Raw genomic sequence first — 20,822 nt, forward strand, 5'->3', positions numbered from 1 at the left:
ATTATCTGCTATTCTTTGTATGAAAACCAGTTATTAGTAAACGTTTTCTGTTTATTAATCTTATTGAATTAATTATTCAACACACAAGATACTTTTCTTTAAAAATCTCCACTGCATGTAATGTTTTGGGATTTTGATGAGACAATTTCCAAAGCTGGTTCTCACTGTGGTTGCTTAAAAGGGTACATCATTAAAAAAAAACATGCAAGGGTAATTTAATGTGACTGGGTCATGTTTTTTAACTGTTAATAATGTAACAGAAAGAAGTAATTGATGATTAAGTGACTGCATCGTGTCCTTCAGTCTTACAACCTTATCTTAGTAAGATAGCTGTAGAAATCTGTCTTGTGATCAGACCTACATTTTCCTGTCCAAAATAAACTGTATACTGACAGTATTTGAAGGACTGAATATTAATTCATATTAAATGTTTTCTCTTTACATTAAAGTCCCCTCTTGCAGACAATTTGTGTTTATTGTACTCACTGAGCTACAACAAAAAGACTAGTTGAACACTCCATGAGATTGATCTGTATCTGCTGAGTTGGTTCTTGTTCAGGAGAATATTGGTAGTGACATAATGTGCCTGGCTGGGTTCTTGGCAACATAGGTGCTTCTATGGAACAGGACTCATGTTGAGGGAGTCTGTGTGGATCTCTGGCATAATGGTCCTCTCAGGTCTCAGACACACGGCTAGGCGCTGGGAACAAGTAACAAGAGATAACAACAAGTGTGTATGGTTATTTAAACCATTTGCCATCCACTCATCACATATTGAAATATATTAACTATGTGCTTCTTTTTAGGAAAATAAGTCACACTGACCACACACTACACATCCATTTCTTGTCAATAGCCAACACAGTACATGAGTCCATTAGAGGTCCAGACCTGTTTCAGTGATCCGGGGGTCCACACCAGCTTGTAGACCATATAGATAGGGATCCACATAAAGGAGGAGGCACCGATGATGTAGCCCACCGTGATGCTCCAGTCTGGGTACTTGTAGTCAAAGAGTTGGAGGCGGGGTGGCTTGAGCAGGGAGCTCACTATTATATACTGTGAAAGCAGAGAGACAAAGACAAACAGTAATGTCAAGTCTCAAATGTCATGCTCATATTTTTCTCAATTAGAATTCACATATGTGACAACGGCATGCACCCTATTAGATGCCTGTGTGCCTAAAAAAAAAAGCAGAAAAGCCATTTCAATACATAAACATTTCTATCTTTATTTTACGAGCTTATCACAGACCATCGAGGGAGATGAAAGCAGAAACAATTTAGCCCATACAGAATAGGGGGAATAATAAAGAAGCTCGCTCAGTGAAAATGACAGCTCTTTCAGCAGCGGAAGGCTAAGAGAGATTAAAGGAGATGTATGCAAAGTGGAGGCAGGGATATTACGTTATGCAGGTGAATGAAATTGACATTTAGAGGAAAAGGATTGGAGAATATGAGCCATTGAGGCTGGAGGGAGCTGTGTGTCCTTTACTTCCAGAGTGAAGAATTGAAGATGGAGAAGGGTTCTATGCTGAAAAATATGGTCGGTAACACTTTACTGAAAGTCTGCACGTATAATACATGATGGTGTTGTTATAATACATTGTAGTACTTGTCATGAACATTTATGACCCTCTTATAATGTCTTATAATCATATCATAATGAGCCTGATTAAATAAGAGCCATTTTGAGTCAGTTGAAATGTTGATACTTAAGAGACATGGCATTTTACAAGCCGCATTTTAAGCCACTATAAAGGCTGATACATGCTTATTACAAGTTGCAAAGCGTAATACCTGCAGGCTTTAAGCAAAGTATTACCATACAATCTCTAGCAAAGTCCAAATGAAATGTTAGCACATCTGATCCTACAACATCTGATCCTACACTGACCATCCACCCATGTCATTTAACCTGCCATGTCCATTGATCCGGACAGGGCAGGTTACCAGAAAGGGCCATGTGGAGGATTTGACATTTGCGATATATAAGAGGTTTACAAAAAACTGTCACGCCTACTCCCGTTCCCTCTCCGGCGCTCGACGTCGCCGGTCTACTAGCCACCGGTCCTGGCAACCCACATTCTGCACACCTGGCAACCATCAGTACGCACACCGGCTCCCCATCGTTATGCACACCTGGACTTCATCATTACCTTGATTACGTCCCTTTTATTTAGCCCTCAGTAGCCTCAATCTTCAGGCAGTATTGGTTTTGTTCACATTCAGTACGCTTCTCCTGTTTTGTTTATCTGCTTATTCTCATTATTAAACTCACCTTCTGCACCTGCTTCCTGACTCCTAGTGTATACGTTACAGAAACTCTGTGACAGGGAGCTGTAGGTCAATCAGATTGAGTCGCCTGATGTGCGTCAGATTTGTGAAATAATGGATGATTAACACTGTTAAATCAGTTTTAAATGTCTAGAATGATGGTATGATGACAAAGCTTCCTTTAATGGGGATCCAGTAGTACATTTGACAATATATTCCATAATTTCAAATTTTATCGGTTGGTTGCCCTCCGTTTCTGCTTACCGCTAGAAATGCAGGACTGATGGCCACCCAGCACACCTTCCAGAATAATCCAGGAGAATAGCCTAACATGGATTTAATGTCATTGCTGAATCTCGTGATACCTGAAAGCAATACAAATTGAAAAGAGAGTATTCAACAACACTATGATAAGAATTTGAAAAAATAACTATAAAAACAGTTTCTTGTCATGTGAAACCTGAACAATTTATTTTTGTCCATATGATTTAGGAGTCAGTAGGAAGCGTAATGCATTACTTCTGTTTTTACAACCACAAGAAAACATAAATGAGGATTTCTGTCTCATGCAAGATACTACTGGGAGTATAGGAAGCGTAAGATGGATTATCACCATTAAATCACCATTCTTACCATAGAACCAGGAAACGGCGATGGCCTCAAGAAAACCAACAGCAATGATGGAGGAACCCACCCCAAATTCCTCCAGCAGTTTAACCACATAGGCCCCGCCCTGAGAGAAACACATGCCTGTCACTTATGTGGCGAAAGGTTCATTCAGGACAAGTTGATCAAACTAGTATAGATTGTTAATTTATTATTTGTTTCTATTCAAATGTAATTATATAATTTATCCTGTGCCATCTTATAACGACTACTGTTGAATCAGGAGCTTCCAGATCCCTCAAGTGCCCTAAATGATATTTATTTTACTGTCGTAAAGTTTGTGTCTTCAAAGTACTACATTCTTATTTACATGTTACCTACATTGGTAAGGGTGCTGAGGGAGCCCAAAAAGCACACAACAACCAAGCCCAGTACAAACAGCTCCCGTCTGTTCGCCAGGTAATCAGGGTATTCATCCATCACAGCAGTAATGATAGCCTCCAGTCCTCCAAACTGAGACAGAGATGAGAGAGGGCCACATCAATGAACATGATTACATACAGTACCAGTCAAAAGTTTGGACACAACTACTCATTCAACGGTTTTTCTATATTTTTACTATTTTCTACATTGTAAAATAATAGTGAAGATATCAAAACTATGAAATAACGCATATGGAATCATGTAGTAAACAAAAAGTGTTAAACAAATCAAAATATATTTTATATTTGAGATTCTTCAAAGTAGCCACCCTTTGCCTTGATGACAGCTTTGCACACTCTTGGCATTCTGTCAACCAGCTTCATGAGGAATGCTTTTCCAAAAGTCTTGAAGGAGTTCCCACATATGCTGAGCACTTGTTGGCTGCTTTTCCTTCACTCTGCGGTCCAACTCATCCCAAACCATCTCAATTGGGTTGAGGTCGGGTGATTGTGGAGGCCAGGTCATCTGATGGAGCACTCCATCACTCTCCTTCTTGGTCAAATAGCCCTTACACAGCCTGGAGGTGTGTTTTGGGTCATTGTCCTGTTGCAAAACAAACGATAGTCCCACTAAGCGCAAACCAGATGGGATGGCATATCGCTGCAGAATGCTGTGGTAGCCATGCTGGTTAAGTGTGCCTTGAATTCTAAATAAATCACAGACAGTGTCACCAGCAAAGCACCCCCACACCATCACACCACCTCCTCCATGCTTCATGTTGGGAACCACACATGCGGAGATCATCCGTTCACCTACTCTGTGTCTCACAAAGACACGGCGGTTGGAAAAATCTCAAATTTGGACTCATCAGACCAAAGGACAGATTTCCACCGGTCTAATGACCATTGCTCGTGTTTCTTGGCCGAAGCAAGTCTATTCTTCTTATTGGTGTCCTTTAGTAGTGGTTTCTTTGCAGCAATTCAACCATGAAGGCCTGATTCATGCAGTCTCCTCTGAACAGTTGATGTTGAGATGTGTCTGTTACTTGAACTCTGTGAAGCATTTATTTGGGCTGCAATCTGAGGTGCAGTTAACTCTAATGAACTTATCCTCTGCAGCAGAGGTAACTCTGGGTCTTCCTTTCCTGTGGCGGTCCTCACGAGAGACAGTTTCATCATAGCGCTTGATGGTTTTTGCGACTGCACTTGAAGAAACTTTCAAAGTTCTTGACATTTTCCGGATTGACTGACCTTCATGTCTTAAAGTAATGATGGACTGTCGTTTCTCTTTGCTTATTTGAGCTGTTCTTGCCATAATATGAACTTGGTCTTTTACCAAATAGGGCTATCTTCTGTATACCACCCCTACCTTGTCACAACACAACTGATTTGCTTAAAAGCATTAAGAAGGAATTCCACAAATTAACTTTTAACAAGGCACACCTGTTAATCGAAATGCATTCCAGGTGACTACCTAATGAAGCTGGTTGAGAGAATGCCAAGAGTGTGAAAAGCTGTCATCAAGGCAAAGGGTGGCTATTTGAAGAATCTCAAATCTAAATTTGTTTAACACTTTTTTGGTTACTACATGATTCCATATGTATTATTTCTAGTTTTGATGTCTTCACTATTATTCTACAATGTAGAACATAAAGAAAAACCCTGGAATGAGTCAGTTTTGTCCAAACTTTTGACTGGTACTGTATGACCAAAGTTCAGGGATAATCTGTTTACATCAAGTTAGGCAAGTCTCATTCTTTTGATGAGACACTTCAACCCAAGTTCTGTCATACCGTGCTGTCGAGCCCAAGAGTGATCATCATCACAAAGAAGATTATGGCGAAGAACGTTGACCCTGTCATGTTGGCTATGGCCTCGGGATAGGTGATGAAGAGTAGGCTTGGACCTGGGAATGAGGTGTTGGTGGGGGGGGGGGGGGTAAATCCCATGTTGATAACAATCTAAAGGCTGCAATCTCCTACTATTGTAGTATATATATAAATACATTCCTATTGAACATGTACAGTCAGTTACAGCAGTATTTAAAAAAACATGCAAATACACTTAAAACAGGTATTGGGAAAACGTTTTTTTTAAACGTGGTTTATCTAGAAGAGTTTTGGCCACTAACCTTTGTCTCTGGCTACATCCTCCACATTCACATTTCTCTTCTCTGCCATATACCCGAGCACAGTGAAGATCACAAACCCAGACATGAAGCTGGTCAGGCAGTTCACCAGGCTGGTCACTATGGCATCACTACGGCGTCACAACATAGAGACAAACATGGTGCCTGTCTGATCATCTCAAGTATTGTCATTCATTCATTTATACCTTTCTCTGGTTTGGTTGTGAACAGTGGTTACATTGGGATTTTGTAAATGGAGCAACTGTCACCAAAATGGATTACCTTTGTAAGACATGTTCTTGACTGAGCTCACTTGCTAGCAAGCAAACACAAACAGTGAGTGGACCATTGAGATGTACAGTATTCTAAATGCCATTTCTATTTCTATGGAGTGGGCATTCACTTTCTTTTCATTAAGATAACCCTGTCAGCAAGAGTAAGTCTATTCAGATTCTGTGTGATTCATGAAGTTCTCTGAGAAGCAGCAGTGCCATTGTTTCCTCATGTGTGCCACTGTTACTGTACTAATCACATTAACCATGCACATGACAGCTGTCTTACAAGGAGCATACAATTCAATTTCTTCAGGAGAGCCCCGTGATCCATTCATCTCCCACTATGCTGGACTCACCACTCCCTTCTCATAATTGTAATTACATTGTCTTAAAGGGTTGCTGTGGGACATCCATTTGAGCTCATCTATTCAACACATCATAAACAAATCACCTTGATTGGCCGGTGTTTCCTCCCTCCCCGACGACACAGGGCTGATGCGAATAAAAGTGAGGGCTATAGTTAGGCTTCCTAAGACGCATGTTTTTGTCACTGGATGTCAATGCATGACAGCCTTTTATGAGAGAGATTGGAAACGCTACCGTGGAGATCCAGCCATACAATATACTCCTACATCACTGGTGAATGGGGCATTCAGGAGGAGCAGCCTCCTCTTCCATCCTGGACACACTTACCTCCTCTGAGTCATTCTAGTTTGAACTTTTTACTTGTTTGATGTGGTTGACAGTTTCCTATGCTCTCACAGGTGTGTGGCTCAGTTGGTAGTGTGTGGCGCTAGCAATGCCAGGTTTGTGGGTTTGATTCCCGCTGGGGCCACCCATACGAAAATGTATGCACGTACATTTGGATGCAAGCTTTGGATACAGGTGTCTACTAAATGGCATATGTAAACACAGGCAGATACACTGAGGGTACAAAACATTAGGAACACCTTCCTAATATTGAGTTGCACCCTCTTTTGTCCTCAGAACAAATTTGTCGAGTCATGGACTCTACAAGGTGTCGAAAGCGTTCCACATGGATGCTGGCCCACGTTGACTCCAATGCTTCACACAGTTGTGTCAAGTTGGCTGGATGTCCTTTGGGTGGTGGACCATTCTTGATACACACGGGAAACTGTTGAGCGTGAAAAACCCAGCAGCGTTGCAGTTCTTGACACACTCACACTTCTACCATACCCAGTTCAAAGTCACTTAAATATTTTATCTTGCCCATTCGCCCATTGAATGGCACACATACACAATCCATGTCTCAATTGTCTCAAGGCTTAAAAATCCTTCTACGGGATCGGTGTCCCGTATACGGGACGGTTGAGCTAACGTGCGCTAATGTGATTAGCATGACTGTTGTAAGTGTAACCGGTGTGAAATGGCTAGCTAGTTAGCGGTGCGCGCTAGTAGCGTTTCAATCGGTGACGTCACTTGCTCTGAGACCTTGAAGTAGTTGTTTCCCTTGCTCTGCAAGGGCCGCGGCTTTTGTGGAGCGACGGGTAACGGTGCTTCGAGGGTGACTGTTGTCGATGTGTGTAGAGAGTCTCTGGTTCAAGCCCAGGTTGGGGCGAGGAGAGGGACGGAAGCAAAACTGTTACATAAGTAACAGCAAACTTTCCAGGACATAGACATGTCTTATATGGGCAGAAAGCTTAAATTCTTGTTAATCGAACTGCACTGTCCAATTTACAGTAGCTATTACAGTGATAAAATACCATGCTATTGTTTGAGGAGAGTGCACAACAACAAAAAACGTATCACGGCAACTGGTTTGATACATTCACCTCTGAAGGTAAATAATGTACTTACATTCAGTAATCTTGCTCTGATTTGTCATCCTAAGGGTCCCAGAGATAAAATGAGCATTGTTTTGTTTGATAAAACCATTTGAATATTCAAATGTAGGAACTGGGTTCTACAGTTTGAACCCCTGCTGTCTCTGGCTCCACACCCAGCCTGCTCGGCCATCTAGATGTGTGAAAGTTAGTGTATAAGCTAATGAGCCATCATGTATGACATTCCTGGGACTGTGCAAACTTACATTTTGTATTACCATATCATTTTTGTATGTTCTTTATAGTTATGTACTTGAAAATGTATCAATTGACCAATTCGGCACATTTGGGCAGACTTGATACAAAATAGTCTGGTATTGCAATGCTTCACTGGATCAATCTGAAACTTTGACACGGATGCCATCTAGTGGCCAATATGTAAATTGCGCCTAAACTGCAATATTATATTGTGGCCTTTCTCTTGCATTTCAAAGATGATGGAAAAAAACAAGAAAAAAAATGCATGTTTTTTGTTTGTATTATCTTTTACCAGATATAATGTGTTATATTCTCCTACATTAATTTCACATTTCCACAAACGTCAAAGTGTTTCCTTTCAAATGGTATCAAGAATATGCATATCCTTGCTTCAGGTCCTGAGCTACAGGCAGTTAGATTTGGGTATGTCATTTTAGGTGAAAATTGAAAAAAAGGTTCCGATCCTTAAGAGGTTAACCTGTCTCGTCCCCTTCAGCTACACTGATTGAAGTGGATTTAACAGGTGACATCAATAAGGGATCATAGCTTTCACCTGGTCAGTCTATGTCATGGAAAGTGTATGTCATGTTTTGTACACTCAGTGTATATTTATTATTATTTAAGGGAGTTTTATTATCAGCTCTTACCGATAACAGTTGTTTGTGAAGGGGTTGTAGCTGGAGAGGGCAAGGAGCACCCCAAACCCTGGCCCCAAGGAGAAGAAGATTTGTGCCGCAGCATCTACCCACACCTACAAAACACATGGAGATGAATTACACTCAAATGACCGAACCTGAGGGATTTACCTGCAATCTCAGAATATCAGATTCAGTGCTTTGACCTGTATAGTATCCCTGTGTATCTCAACAGTATAAAGACCTATATCAAGCTACTGAAGCCTAACTGTTCCTGTCTGTCAGCCAGCCTCTGTCTGTCTGTCTGTCTGTCTGTCTGTCTGTCTATCTCTCATAATCCTCTGCTATTGTGGAGCTTTAAATGTAATGCTAATTACTTTCTCATTTTCTAATGTTTCTCTATTGGACAGCTGATTCCCTCCAAGTATCCAAATCATTTAATATCTGTGCACAGTGTTTCTTAATAGAAATGTATATAATAAGTCACAGATAACACTTGAAATTAAAGTTTGCACATATAATAATATATTACTAGTTAATGTGCTTGCTGAAGGCAAGACCACTCTAGATTTCTTACATACTCATGACTATTATTCCACTCACTCTAGCACTTAAACCACATAAGCTATTAACACTAAACCAACTTTAGAATGTACATTATAAATGATACTGTTCTTTAACCATTTCAGCTGCAAACATTAAAACAACTTTAACATTTTCAAAACGTCATAAATTATAGCAATTTAAGTTTGCACACATTTGCATAAAATAACCCACCAGCAGTAAGAGTAACTCGTGAACCGTTCAAGCTAGAGACACCAAACCAACTTTTATATGTTCAGGCTATCCTGTCCTATCAACCATAAAAATGTAAAGACAAGCTAGCAAGCATACACATTTTCTGTACGAAATGTACTTTTCTAGTTATTAGCATGTGCCTTTATAATGTCTACACACATTTGGCTGTTTTTTAGTCAGGATAATAAGACATTATAAAGGGGTCATACATGCTGATGTCAAATTTTGCAAAGCATTGCACATCATATTGCATTATACTTGCAGCGTAAGCACAAATTATAGGGCGCTCATTGAATAGCTCACAAATAGTCCTTCGTAGCTCATTTGGTAGATCATGCAGCTTGTAACGTCAGGGTAGTGGGTTCGATCCCCGGGGCCACCCATACGTTAAAATGTATGCACGCATGACTGTAAGTCGCTTTGGATAAAAGTGTCTGCTAAATGGCATATTATGTGTCCAATGACATTTGTGCTAAATGATAGCCTCATACAAATCTTATTTCACAGCTGTACTGATAGAGCTCTGAAGAGAAGCATGCACTTGGAAAGGGAGAGGAGAACGAAAGAGAGAGAGTGTATCTGTGCGTGAGAGAGAATGGGTGGGGGGAGGCTTTGTTAATGGAAAAATCTAAACCAACTACGCATCTCATTATCGCGTGGCTTATTTATGCATCTCATCTCATCCATATTCCCTTGAACCAAAGCGCTCACTCATACTGAGCCAACAACACAGCACTGGACCATCAGAGAGTAGAAAGCAAGAAAGCAAAGTTAAAAGACATTATGGTAGAGGCACTTTCCGCGGGGTTGGCATAAAGCGTATGTTTACGGTTTTCAGGGATACAGTATTTTCAACCTAACTTCCGTTTCCCCTGAAAAACAGATGTGGGGACTCCGCTCAGGCATCTTTTAACGCCTGCTAGGTTAGGTTATGGTAGAGGTAGACTCAGACTGTTCCCAATATACTGGTTGCAATGACATCAGGCTGACATCTTTTGTAATGTCATGGTCAGGGTGTTTAAACAGCTTTACAGTGACCAGAAAAATACCTCCCCATAACCAGAAAACTAGTTTACAGATGCAGTATTTTTGGGGCGCATATCACAGCACAGCAGAGCACAGCATGCTGCACTTGCATGGGGAGAAAATATTTGACTGCATTCAATTTACCCTTCAGTAAGCCCCGTGCCCCTTGGTTACTGTTTCAACCTCGGACAACATTTTCCCGGGAAACCCAATTCCCCATTTAGGAGCTAACTAGTGCTCTCAAATCATATCCTGATGTCGACAAAATATGTATTCATAACATTGCTAACAAAGCTAGTTAACATACATTCTGAGAAAACAAGGGTAAGACACGCCTGGTGCCCAAATTTATGACGTTTGTTGCGCAGTGAGAGTCGAGTGGAGACAAACGGATTCAGTTCAGTCAGTGTTGCCAACTTAGCGACTTTGTCGCTATATTTAGCGAGTTTTCAGACCCCTCTAGCGACACATTTTCAAAAAAGCGACTAGCGACAAATCTAGCGACTTTTTCTGGTGTTATTGGAGACTTTTGGAGACTCTGACGTGAAAGCACGTATCGGTCTTACTCTTCTCAACGAGCAGCGGGTGCTGCCGTGGGCCCCACCCCTACCCAAAGCATTCACAGGCGGCCCAGTCCTCGCGCAGCAGTACCTCCCAGCTGCAGTCAGAACAGATGTTCACCCCTCCTCGTCCAGACTGCAAATGAATCGCACATGCGGGAAGCCACCGTTGGCTGATCCCGCCCTGGCTTACATTCAGGGCGGGATGTAAATGTAGGGTGTTTTTTACTCAATTTTTGTCTCTCCCACGAAGTTATTCCTCTTTCCTACAGCGTCCATCACAATTACATGCACATGGCCAATAATGCAAATTAGGTGATGACGTCATTGAGCGACTTCTAGCGACTTTTAGGACAGCCAATAGCTACTTTCCTTACTGAGGAGTTGGCAACACTGAGTTCAGTCAGTCGTCCTGATGAGCCCTTCCCAGCTAGCTAGTTTGTGGCTAGAAACTTCAGCGAGAATTTGGAACTTTTCTGCCGAAGTTGGGACTTGGGAGTGTTCAGAATCATTCCGTTTGTATCGGAGTAATAGTATATATTATTATTTTTACTAAAATGTAACATTAGATGTTAATGCCATAGTTGTACATTTTTGGTGAAAATCACTACAATAAATGTGATTTACAGTGGGGAAAAAAAGTATTTAGTCAGCCACCAATTGTGCAAGTTCTCCCACTTAAAAAGATGAGAGAGGCCTGTAATTTTCATCATAGGTACACGTCAACTATGACAGAAAAAATGAGATTTTTTTTCTCCAAAAATCACATTGTAGGATTTTTAATGAATTTATTTGCAAATTATGGTGGAAAATAAGTATCTGGTCAATAACAAAAGTTTCTCAATACTTTGTTATATACCCTTTGTTGGCAATGACACAGGTCAAACGTTTTCTGTAAGTCTTCACAAGGTTTTCACACACTGTTGCTGGTATTTTGGCCCATTCCTCCATGCAGATCTCCTCTAGAGCAGTGATGTTTTGGGGCTGTCGCTGGGCAACATGGACTTTCAACTCCCTCCAAATATTTTCTATGGGGTTGAGATCTGGAGACTGGCTAGGCCACTCCAGGACCTTGAAATGCTTCTTACGAAGCCACTCCTTCGTTGCCTGGGCGGTGTGCTTGGGATCATTGTCATGCTGAAAGACCCAGCCACGTTTCATCTTCAATGCCCTTGCTGATGGAAGGAGGTTTTCACTCAAAATCTCACGATACATGGCCCCATTCATTCTTTCCTTTACACGGATCAGTCGTCCTGGTCCCTTTGCAGAAAAACAGCCCCAAAGCATGATGTTTCCACCCCCATGCTTCACAGTAGGTATGGTGTTCTTTGGATGCAACTCAGCATTCTTTGTCCTCCAAACACGACGAGTTGAGTTTTTACCAAAAAGTTATATTTTGGTTTCATCTGACCGTATGACATTCTCCCAATCCTCTTCTGGATCATCCAAATGCACTCTAGCAAACTTCAGACGGGCCTGGACATGTACTGGCTTAAGCAGGGGGACACGTCTGGCACTGCAGGATTTGAGTCCCTGGCGGCGTAGTGTGTTACTGATGGTAGGCTTTGTTACTTTGGTCCCAGCTCTCTGCAGGTCATTCACTAGGTCCCCCCGTGTGGTTCTGGGATTTTTGCTCACCGTTCTTGTGATCATTTTGACCCCACGGGGTGAGATCTTGCGTGGAGCCCCAGATCGAGGGAGATTATCAGTGGACGAGTGGAGGACGAGTGGAGGACAGAGGAGCCTCTTAAAGAAGTTGTTACAGGTCTGTGAGAGCCAGAAATCTTGCTTGTTTGTAGGTGACCAAATACTTATTTTCCACCATAATTTGCAAATAAATTCATTAAAAATCCTACAATGTGATTTTCTGGGATTCTTTTTCTCAATTTGTCTGTCATAGTTGACGTGTACCTATGATGAAAATTACAGGCCTCTCTCATCTTTTTAAGTGGGAGAACTTGCACAATTGGTGGCTGACTAAATACTTTTTTTCCCCACTGTAGCTGTCACACTGGCCTGATATTGGCTACAATATCTAGCAGCTATCCTCTCCTTACTGCAGCAAGCGGGAGCGACAGACACTATGCCCCGTGTTGTTGTGTTGCCGGTTGCGGCGCAAACTCTCCCCATTGAGCAGAGTAGACTGTATCACCGTGACATCCAGATGGTTACTACCAATATTACAAGTTATTTCTCATGTACTGTAGGCTGCTATCCTATTCGAAATAAAATGAAGTGGGATGGAACAAATTGTAGATGGTGACCAATACTACAAGCTATTCTCGAAATAAACATAACTTTCTTTTACAAGTTTTAACTTGCGCCATGCAGCTGTTGTTGCCAGCTAGCTAGTATAAACTAGCTGGGAAGGGCTCATCAGGATTACTGACTGAACCGAATCCATTCATCTCCACACTCAACTCTCAGCAGCGTGTCCGTATACAGTAGCCTCTCCCAGAAAACAAGTTATATTAAGTGGCTAGCTAGCGTTAGCAACATTTGGTGGTCAATGAGAGTGAGAGTTAGCTAACCAGCTGAGCAAGCAAACAATGTAACAAAAGTATAATTTCGGATTCGAAAAATACTCCATCAACATGCTCTGCATTTCAGGAGTCACAGTAGCAAGTACTTCTGGTGCACTGTTAAATTATTTAGCCATTTAAACATACATTTTTTGAAGAAATCTCTCAGTTTTTGCCATAGCCTCACTGGCTTTCACGCAATTTAAACGTGAGCTTGTCGGAGGTGTCGGTCTCTACTACAGTTGCTATCCATTGGAGCACTGCAGGTTGGCCAAAATTATGGGGTGGGGCTTAGCGAAAGGTCAAATTGAAATAACAAATTCCATATCCTCTTTCTTTCACAGATTTTGACACAGGCGAGTGCAAAATGCTGTGCTGTGACACACGCAAAAAAATTACTGCATCTGTACAACCAAATAATGACATTATAACATCCTATTGCAAATTTTGCCCGCTCACTGTAATAAACAAATTGTCATTTGAAACTATACCAAAATAATCAGACAATACTGAGAAATTCGTCTCGCTATTTTAGTGTTTCCCGCTCCAAACTGATGATCATATGGAATTGATGTGATAATGGACAAGTGTTCTGTGTTTCGTCTCTATAACTCACACTGGTCTCGAAGAGTTTCTCCCATTTGGGCTTTAGGTAGAAGACCACTCCCTTCCATGCACCTGGTAGGGTGGCACCACGGATCAACAGGATGAAGAGCACCACATAGGGCAAGGTGGCCGTCACCCACACTACCTGGCACGGGACGGGCAAAGCAGCAGAGAGAGAGAGAGATGGGGGAGAGATGAGAAGGGAAGATCAATGGAGATTATAGCCAAGTAAATCACACTGGACATTGCATTGTAATGACCCTAGTCTTGATAAAGCCCATTATGAACACCCCCAACTGAAATATTTATCTGTGGCTAGTGCGTTAGCCTTGGGGCCGGATGACCCGGAACGGTACAAACCACAGCCGTTTTGCTACAATGTACAACAATGATCCGGAAATTAACCCCCTCACACTGATACGGTTTCCTGGAAGAGTGGCTTGGACATGTTACCTTCCCTGATGTCTTCACTCCCTTCCAGAGACTGAAGTAAACGATAGTGAAGATGAGAAAGAGGCAGAGCATCAGCTGCCAGCGAACACCCCCCACGTTATGCAGCCCATCGGACTTGTGGATCTCCAGAACATTCCTCCTGTAGTGGAAAAATACATTAGTACTGTATTTACATTTACTTACCTTTACCTGTAGGCTTACCTACACTGCTAAAACTAAGGGTGCCTTGTGGTTCGATATAGATCCATTTCTAGGGCCATATATGAAGTGAGCCATCTTTTTGGTTCGATAGATGGAGCACCATTTCTTCTAGCAGTGTGCTGGGTGAATTTCTTGTTTTCTATAAGCTTTACATAATCACAGCATGTTTCAGCACTTGTAAGCAAGTGTTTATTGAAACATTTAAATGACAATACAATGAGAATGATGTTGAAACACTTGAATGCAATGAAATGATAACAACGATGTCAACCCATTGACGTGGCTATTCAAGATCATGGTATTCTCTGTGCTGTCTGCCACTTACATGCACTTACGTGTAAAATTCCTCAGCAGGTGACCTGGAGTAGTTGTTCCAGGTCACGTTATCTTTCAGGAAGTAGTTGGTGCAGTTTTCAGTGTTCCACGCGTTGTCACAGTTGGTCCAGGGCAGGACGCTGGCGAAGGATGAGTAGAAGTAGAAGAGTGCCCAGGCGATGATGGTGTTGTAGTAGAAGGAGACATACAGCGCGATGATACAGATCGCATACCCAATGCCTGAAACCATGGACAGATGGATCAGTGAGATCAGAGATTAGAAACATGTGCCTCTATGCAAATAGTCCGAATATGCCATTTTGAAATGACCAATTACTATGTTGTTATAGGCCTAGTATTAGTTTCATATACTGAGGACTGTACTGTACTTTACCTTTCAATTGACCCACTTTCCAAATTATTCCATAGTTACCTTATCAATAAACTGTTGAATTGTCAACAGCAAGGGTCACGTGATCTTGAGAAGAAGATGTGTAGTATGCAAGTAATGTAAAGATGTGAACTGGTGTGTGGTTGTGAGGTGGGTTGTTTTGTACAGTGAGGGAAAAAAGTATTTGATCCCCTGCTGATTTTGTATGTTTGCCCACTGACAAATAAATGATCAGTCTATAATTTTAATGGTAGGTTTATTTCAACAGTGAGAGAAAGCAAAAATCCAGAAAAACGCATGTCAAAAATGTTATAAATTGATTTGCATTTTAATGAGGGAAATAAGTATTTGACCCCCTCTCAATCAGAAAGATTTCTGGCTTCCAGGTGTCTTTTATACAGGTAACGAGCTGAGATTAGGAGCACACTCTTAAAGGGAGTGCTCCTAATCTCAGCTTGTTACCTGTATAAAAGACACCTGTCCACAGAAGCAATCAATCAATCAGATTCCAAACTCTCCACCATGGCCAAGACCAAAGAGCTCTCCAAGGATGTCAGGGACAAGATTGCAGACCTACACAAGGCTGGAATGTGCTACAAGACCATCGCCAAGCAGCTTGGTGAGAAGGTGACAACAGTTGGTGCGATTATTCGCAAATGGAAGAAACACAAAATAACTGTCAATCTCCCTCGGCCTGGGGCACCATGCAAGATCTCACCTCGTGGAGTTGCAATGATCATGAGAACGGTGAGGAATCAGCCCAGAACTACACGGGAGGATCTTGTCAATGATCTCAAGGCAGCTGGGACCATAGTCACCAAGAAAACAATTGGTAACACACTACGCCGTGAAGGACTGAAATCATGCAGTGCCCGCAAGGTCCCCCTGCTCAAGAAAGCACATATACAGGGCCGTCTGAAGTTTTCCAATGAACATCTGAATGATTCAGAGGAGCACTGGGTGAAAGTGTTGTGGTCAGATGAGACCAAAACCAAGCTCTTTGGCATCAACTCAACTCGCCGTGTTTGGAGGAGGAGGAATGCTGCCCATGACCCTAAGAAAACCATCTCCACCGTCAAACATGGAGGTGGAAACATTATGCTTTGGGGGTGTTTTTCTGCTAAGGGGACAGGACAACTTCACCGCATCAAAGGGACGATGGACGGGGCCATGTACCATCAAATCTTGGGTGAGAACCTCCTTCCCTCAACCAGGGCATTGAAAATGGGTCGTGGATGGGTATTCCAGCATGACAACGCCCCAAAACTCACAGCCAAGGCAACAAAGGGGTGGCTCAAGAAGAAGAACATTAAGGTCCTGGAGTGGCCTAGCCAGTCTCCAGACCTTAATCCCATAGAAAATCTGTGGAGGGAGCTGAAGGTTCGAGTTGCCAAACGTCAGCCTCGAAACCTTAATGACTTGGAGAAGATCTGCAAAGAGGAGTGGAACAAAATCCGTCCTGAGATGTGTGCAAACCTGGTGGCCAACTACAAGAAACGTCTGACCTCTGTGATTGCCAACAAGGGTTTTGCCACCAAGTACTAAGTCATGTTTTGCAGAGGGGTCAAATATGTATTTCCCTCATTAAAATGCAAATCAATTCATAACATTTTTGACATTCATTTGTCTGGATTGTTTTGTTGTTATTCTGTCTCTCACTGTTCAAATAAATCTACCATTAAAATTATAGACTGATCATCAGCAGGGGATCAAATACTATTTTTTCCCTCACTGTATATGATGCTAGTCCTACCTTTGAAGATGGGGCATATGTGTTTCCATATGGATATGGCACCAGTTCTGTGGAACTGTCCCAGGGCCAGTTCCATGTAAAATAGTGGCACCCCTCCAAAGATGGCCATGACAATGTAGGGGATGAGGAAAGCCCCTGTACAGAGATGTAAAGAGGGAAAATCACAGGTCTGACTCATTACTATACGGAGATCCCATTGTGTTGATGAAGATGTAGGCCTAACCTCATCCCCAGGCTATTGCCACAGCACAAGTGTCAGATGCACAAGATGTGAGATGCATTAGGAAGGACAGTCACTTTGCAAATTGTTACTTTTACTACTTGGTAGTTTAATATGTAAGGACATCTGGTAACACATGTAACACATTATGATGATGAATTGTAAGACATGCAGTTATAATGTATGTAAGACTTTTAAGTCATGTATGACCCCTTTATAATGTATTGTAACCATTTCATAATGAGCAGCCAGTTTAAGACAGTTGAAATGTTATGCATAGAGAGACAGAACATATTATTTATAAGCTATAACATTAAAAGGCTCATACATTATTATTAACTCATAATAAACTGGGGGGCGAACATTTTTATTTGGCCTTACTGCTATTAGCCCATACAAACGCATTGAATAACATATTCACTACATGGAACAACAGATAGTCCCCATACAAAATCTAAAGGAAGTTTGTTCTGAAGTGTCTGTCCTATATCTGACAGATATAAGAAAGATCTGGAAACATAATTTTATTTTTTTGTTATGTTATTTTTGGCTCTAAACAGTCTCCAGATATACTTCAATTAATTTTTTCAACTGGTACCGGTGACCTTCAGATGAGTCTTGTGAGGCCTGTGGGCGTCCTAAAGCAAAACAAAATGCTTTTGGGGGTCATAGAGCAAAACGGAGAACACCATGGTGTTCGTGAGAGTCTCATCTTTCCATAGAGGGGTCAAACCGTTTGGCCAAATCGTTCGGACGCTACAGACGATTTTGTAAGAAGACCAATTTTGGGGATGTTTCATGGTCTGACAAACACCGCTCTAGCTCTGTCACCTTTCACTGCAGATGCGGAAGTGCGACATCGGCGAATATCTCTAGTTTCAACTGACAGACTTTTATGGGGATGCGGACATCGACATTATACCTGGATGCTTTAGGTCTAGTGTTTATCTTTAACGAAGTAATCAGCAGTTAAAACAATAACAACCCGTTTTCCCCGCCCCTGTTACGGCAAAAAGCTGAGGGATGGGGATGGAGAAATCTAACCACTCTAAAATGTATAGACAGAGCAATGGATGCAAGGACTGACCATTCATGATATTAAAATTATCGTTTTAACCATGTTTTGAGGATAAATAGTGTTTCTTTACATTTACTTTGTTTACAAACATTGGATTAACACATGCTTATATGTTGGGTTATGATGAGGCACGACAGTTGAACTAAGCGATCATGAGGCACTTATAAGTTATTCTTCAAGAATCAATGGGTAAGTAACATGAATTTATAAGTCCAAAAATGGATGTAGCAACTGCAAATTGGCCCTTTAAATACACTTTAACGACTTTTTTGTATTTTGTTCAAAGGGAAATATTTTTGCTCAAATATATGTGCATAGCCTCTATGTTTTGGCGACAGTTTTTTAATTGAAATTAATTACATTCATATCATCCAAAGATTCGAAATGTCTTTGCTTTTTAATCAGACCATCTGTCAAATGATTGGTACACTCTTAGAAAAAAAAAAGGTGTTATCTAGAACCAAAAAGGGTTCTTCGGCTGTCCCCATAGAAGAACCCTTTGAAGAACCCTTTTTGGTTCCAGGTAGAACCCTTTCCACAGAGAGTTCTACATGGAGGGTACAAAGGGTTCTACCTGAAACCAAAAAGGGTTATCCTACAGATACAGCCAAATAACCCTTTTGGAACCTTTTTTTCTAAGAGTGTAGGGGTTTCTGTATATCCCTACACATTTTATAACTTAAAACAAATATTTATTCAGAACAGAAGTTACATGCAAACTGATACATGGTCTTGCCTACCTTTAGACAGTGGTGGGAAAAGTACCTAATTGTGCTACTTGAGTAAGAGTAAAGATACCTTAATAGAAAATGAGTAAAAGTTAAAGCCACCCAGTAAAATACTACTTGAGTAAAAGTCAAAAAATATTTGGTTTTAAATATACTTAAGTATCAAAAGTAAATGTAATTGCTAAAATATACTTAAGTATCAAAAGTAAAAGTATAAATAATTTAAAATTCCTTATATTAAGCAAATCAGACGGCACCATTTTCTTGTTTTTTAAATGTACTGATAGCCAGGGGCACACTGCAACACTCAGACATCATTTACAAAGGAAGCATGTGTGTTTAGTGAGTCCGCCAGATCAGAGGCAGTATGGATGACCAGGGATGTTCTCTTGATAAGTGCGTGAATTGGACCATTTTCATGTCCTGCTAAGCATTCAAAATGTAATGAGTACTTTTGGGTGTCAGGAAAAAGTACATGATTTTCTTTAGGAATATAAATTGTAAAGTAGAGTACAGATACAAAAAAAAAAAAGAAGCATTTATGCCACTGTATGGTGCATTAAATTAGTGCAACAAGTGAAATATTCCCTCTAGTCAAACCGCAAACGGTAGCCTTCTACAAATGAGGTGCAAACACAACGATAATTACAGATGAGATACAAAATAAACAGGTTTTATGCAGCCAAATACAATATTTAGTTACTTTTTAATTCATTTATAGCCTATAATCTCGACAGGCTAGACATTTTCCACTTTCCGTTTTCCATAACACTGATCAGATTAGAGGCAGGCCTATGTTTTGTAGCCTCAATCAGTACCGCGTCCGACAACATTTGTGACATTTTAAACTAGTCCATTTGAGAACGCTGTCTTTTCGAACTCATCTTGGCGGATGAACTTTCCTAATAGGCTAGGCTATATTTAAATAATTCTAAACAGGAAAACCTATGCTGTACGTAGTACAATACTTTATTTACTTCAGTGTGTTTCAGTAATTTTGTTTGGAGTGGGTTGCAGGCTCTCGAGCATGTGAAGCTAATTCCAGCACCATGGACAGCAGGAGGTATAGCCTACCCAAGTGCGCGCATGAGAGCCACTATCCTTATCAAATCCTTCATTCCAAACATATGCTATCTGAATAATAATTGTTAATAATTATATTCAGCCTACTATCGTATCTAATATCAAGAAAGAGGAGACCACATACATGTAAGTAAGGTCATAGATTAGCCCACTAAAATAGAAAGCAAATAATTAAAGAATTAGAAAAACTCTTACCGCCTCCATTTTGGTAACAAATGTATGGAAATCTCCACACGTTTCCTAAGTCTACCGCGAAGCCAATGACTGATAAAAGAAAATCCATCTTTTTGCTCCATTTGTCTCTTGAGTTCCTCTGTGTGATCACAGGTACCGGCACAGGGTTGTTGTTGTAACCGGTGTTTGAGGGGCCCTGGGCGCTCAGGCTTCCCGTTGGGGTCGCTGTGTCTTGGCGGGTCATGGTTGGCGGACTATCAAAAGCCAGTCCGCCGTCTGAGCAGGTAAGTTTGAAAAAACTGCCAAGCTTCAGAGACGCAGAAGATTCTCATATTATGGGCGATGACAGGTCAGAGTGGGAGGCTCGTGGAGTAGAACTCCCTCTGCACACATTAATATCAACAAAATGAGCTCCACTCCAACATTGATGAGTTTTAGGTTCTCTAAATCTGGCTACAATTGTAGAAACCCTGGCCTGTATTAATGTACATTTTAGAAGCTATTATTTAACAGCACTAGCCTACAGGCTT

At 41.2% G+C, this 20,822-nt stretch overlaps 1 protein-coding gene across 1 annotated transcript; it reads right to left on the minus strand.

Moving 5' to 3' along the window:
* Nucleotides 1–616: 616 nt before the first annotated feature.
* Nucleotides 617–20,536, minus strand: LOC311145019 (sodium-dependent serotonin transporter-like; the record flags this gene model as incomplete). The annotated part of the gene is made up of 13 exons (XM_084181225.1): nucleotides 617–700; nucleotides 892–1,059; nucleotides 2,541–2,641; nucleotides 2,910–3,009; nucleotides 3,264–3,395; nucleotides 5,098–5,210; nucleotides 5,436–5,563; nucleotides 8,397–8,500; nucleotides 13,907–14,041; nucleotides 14,350–14,488; nucleotides 14,886–15,105; nucleotides 17,010–17,144; nucleotides 20,314–20,536. 13 exons carry the CDS (start codon nucleotides 20,534–20,536, stop codon nucleotides 617–619), a joined length of 1,782 nt encoding a protein of 593 aa, XP_084037351.1.
* Nucleotides 20,537–20,822: the final 286 nt, after the last annotated feature.

This window comes from Coregonus lavaretus, assembly GCF_964263955.1.
Source record: "Coregonus lavaretus genome assembly, chromosome: 17".
Lineage (NCBI taxonomy): Eukaryota > Metazoa > Chordata > Actinopteri > Salmoniformes > Salmonidae > Coregonus > Coregonus lavaretus.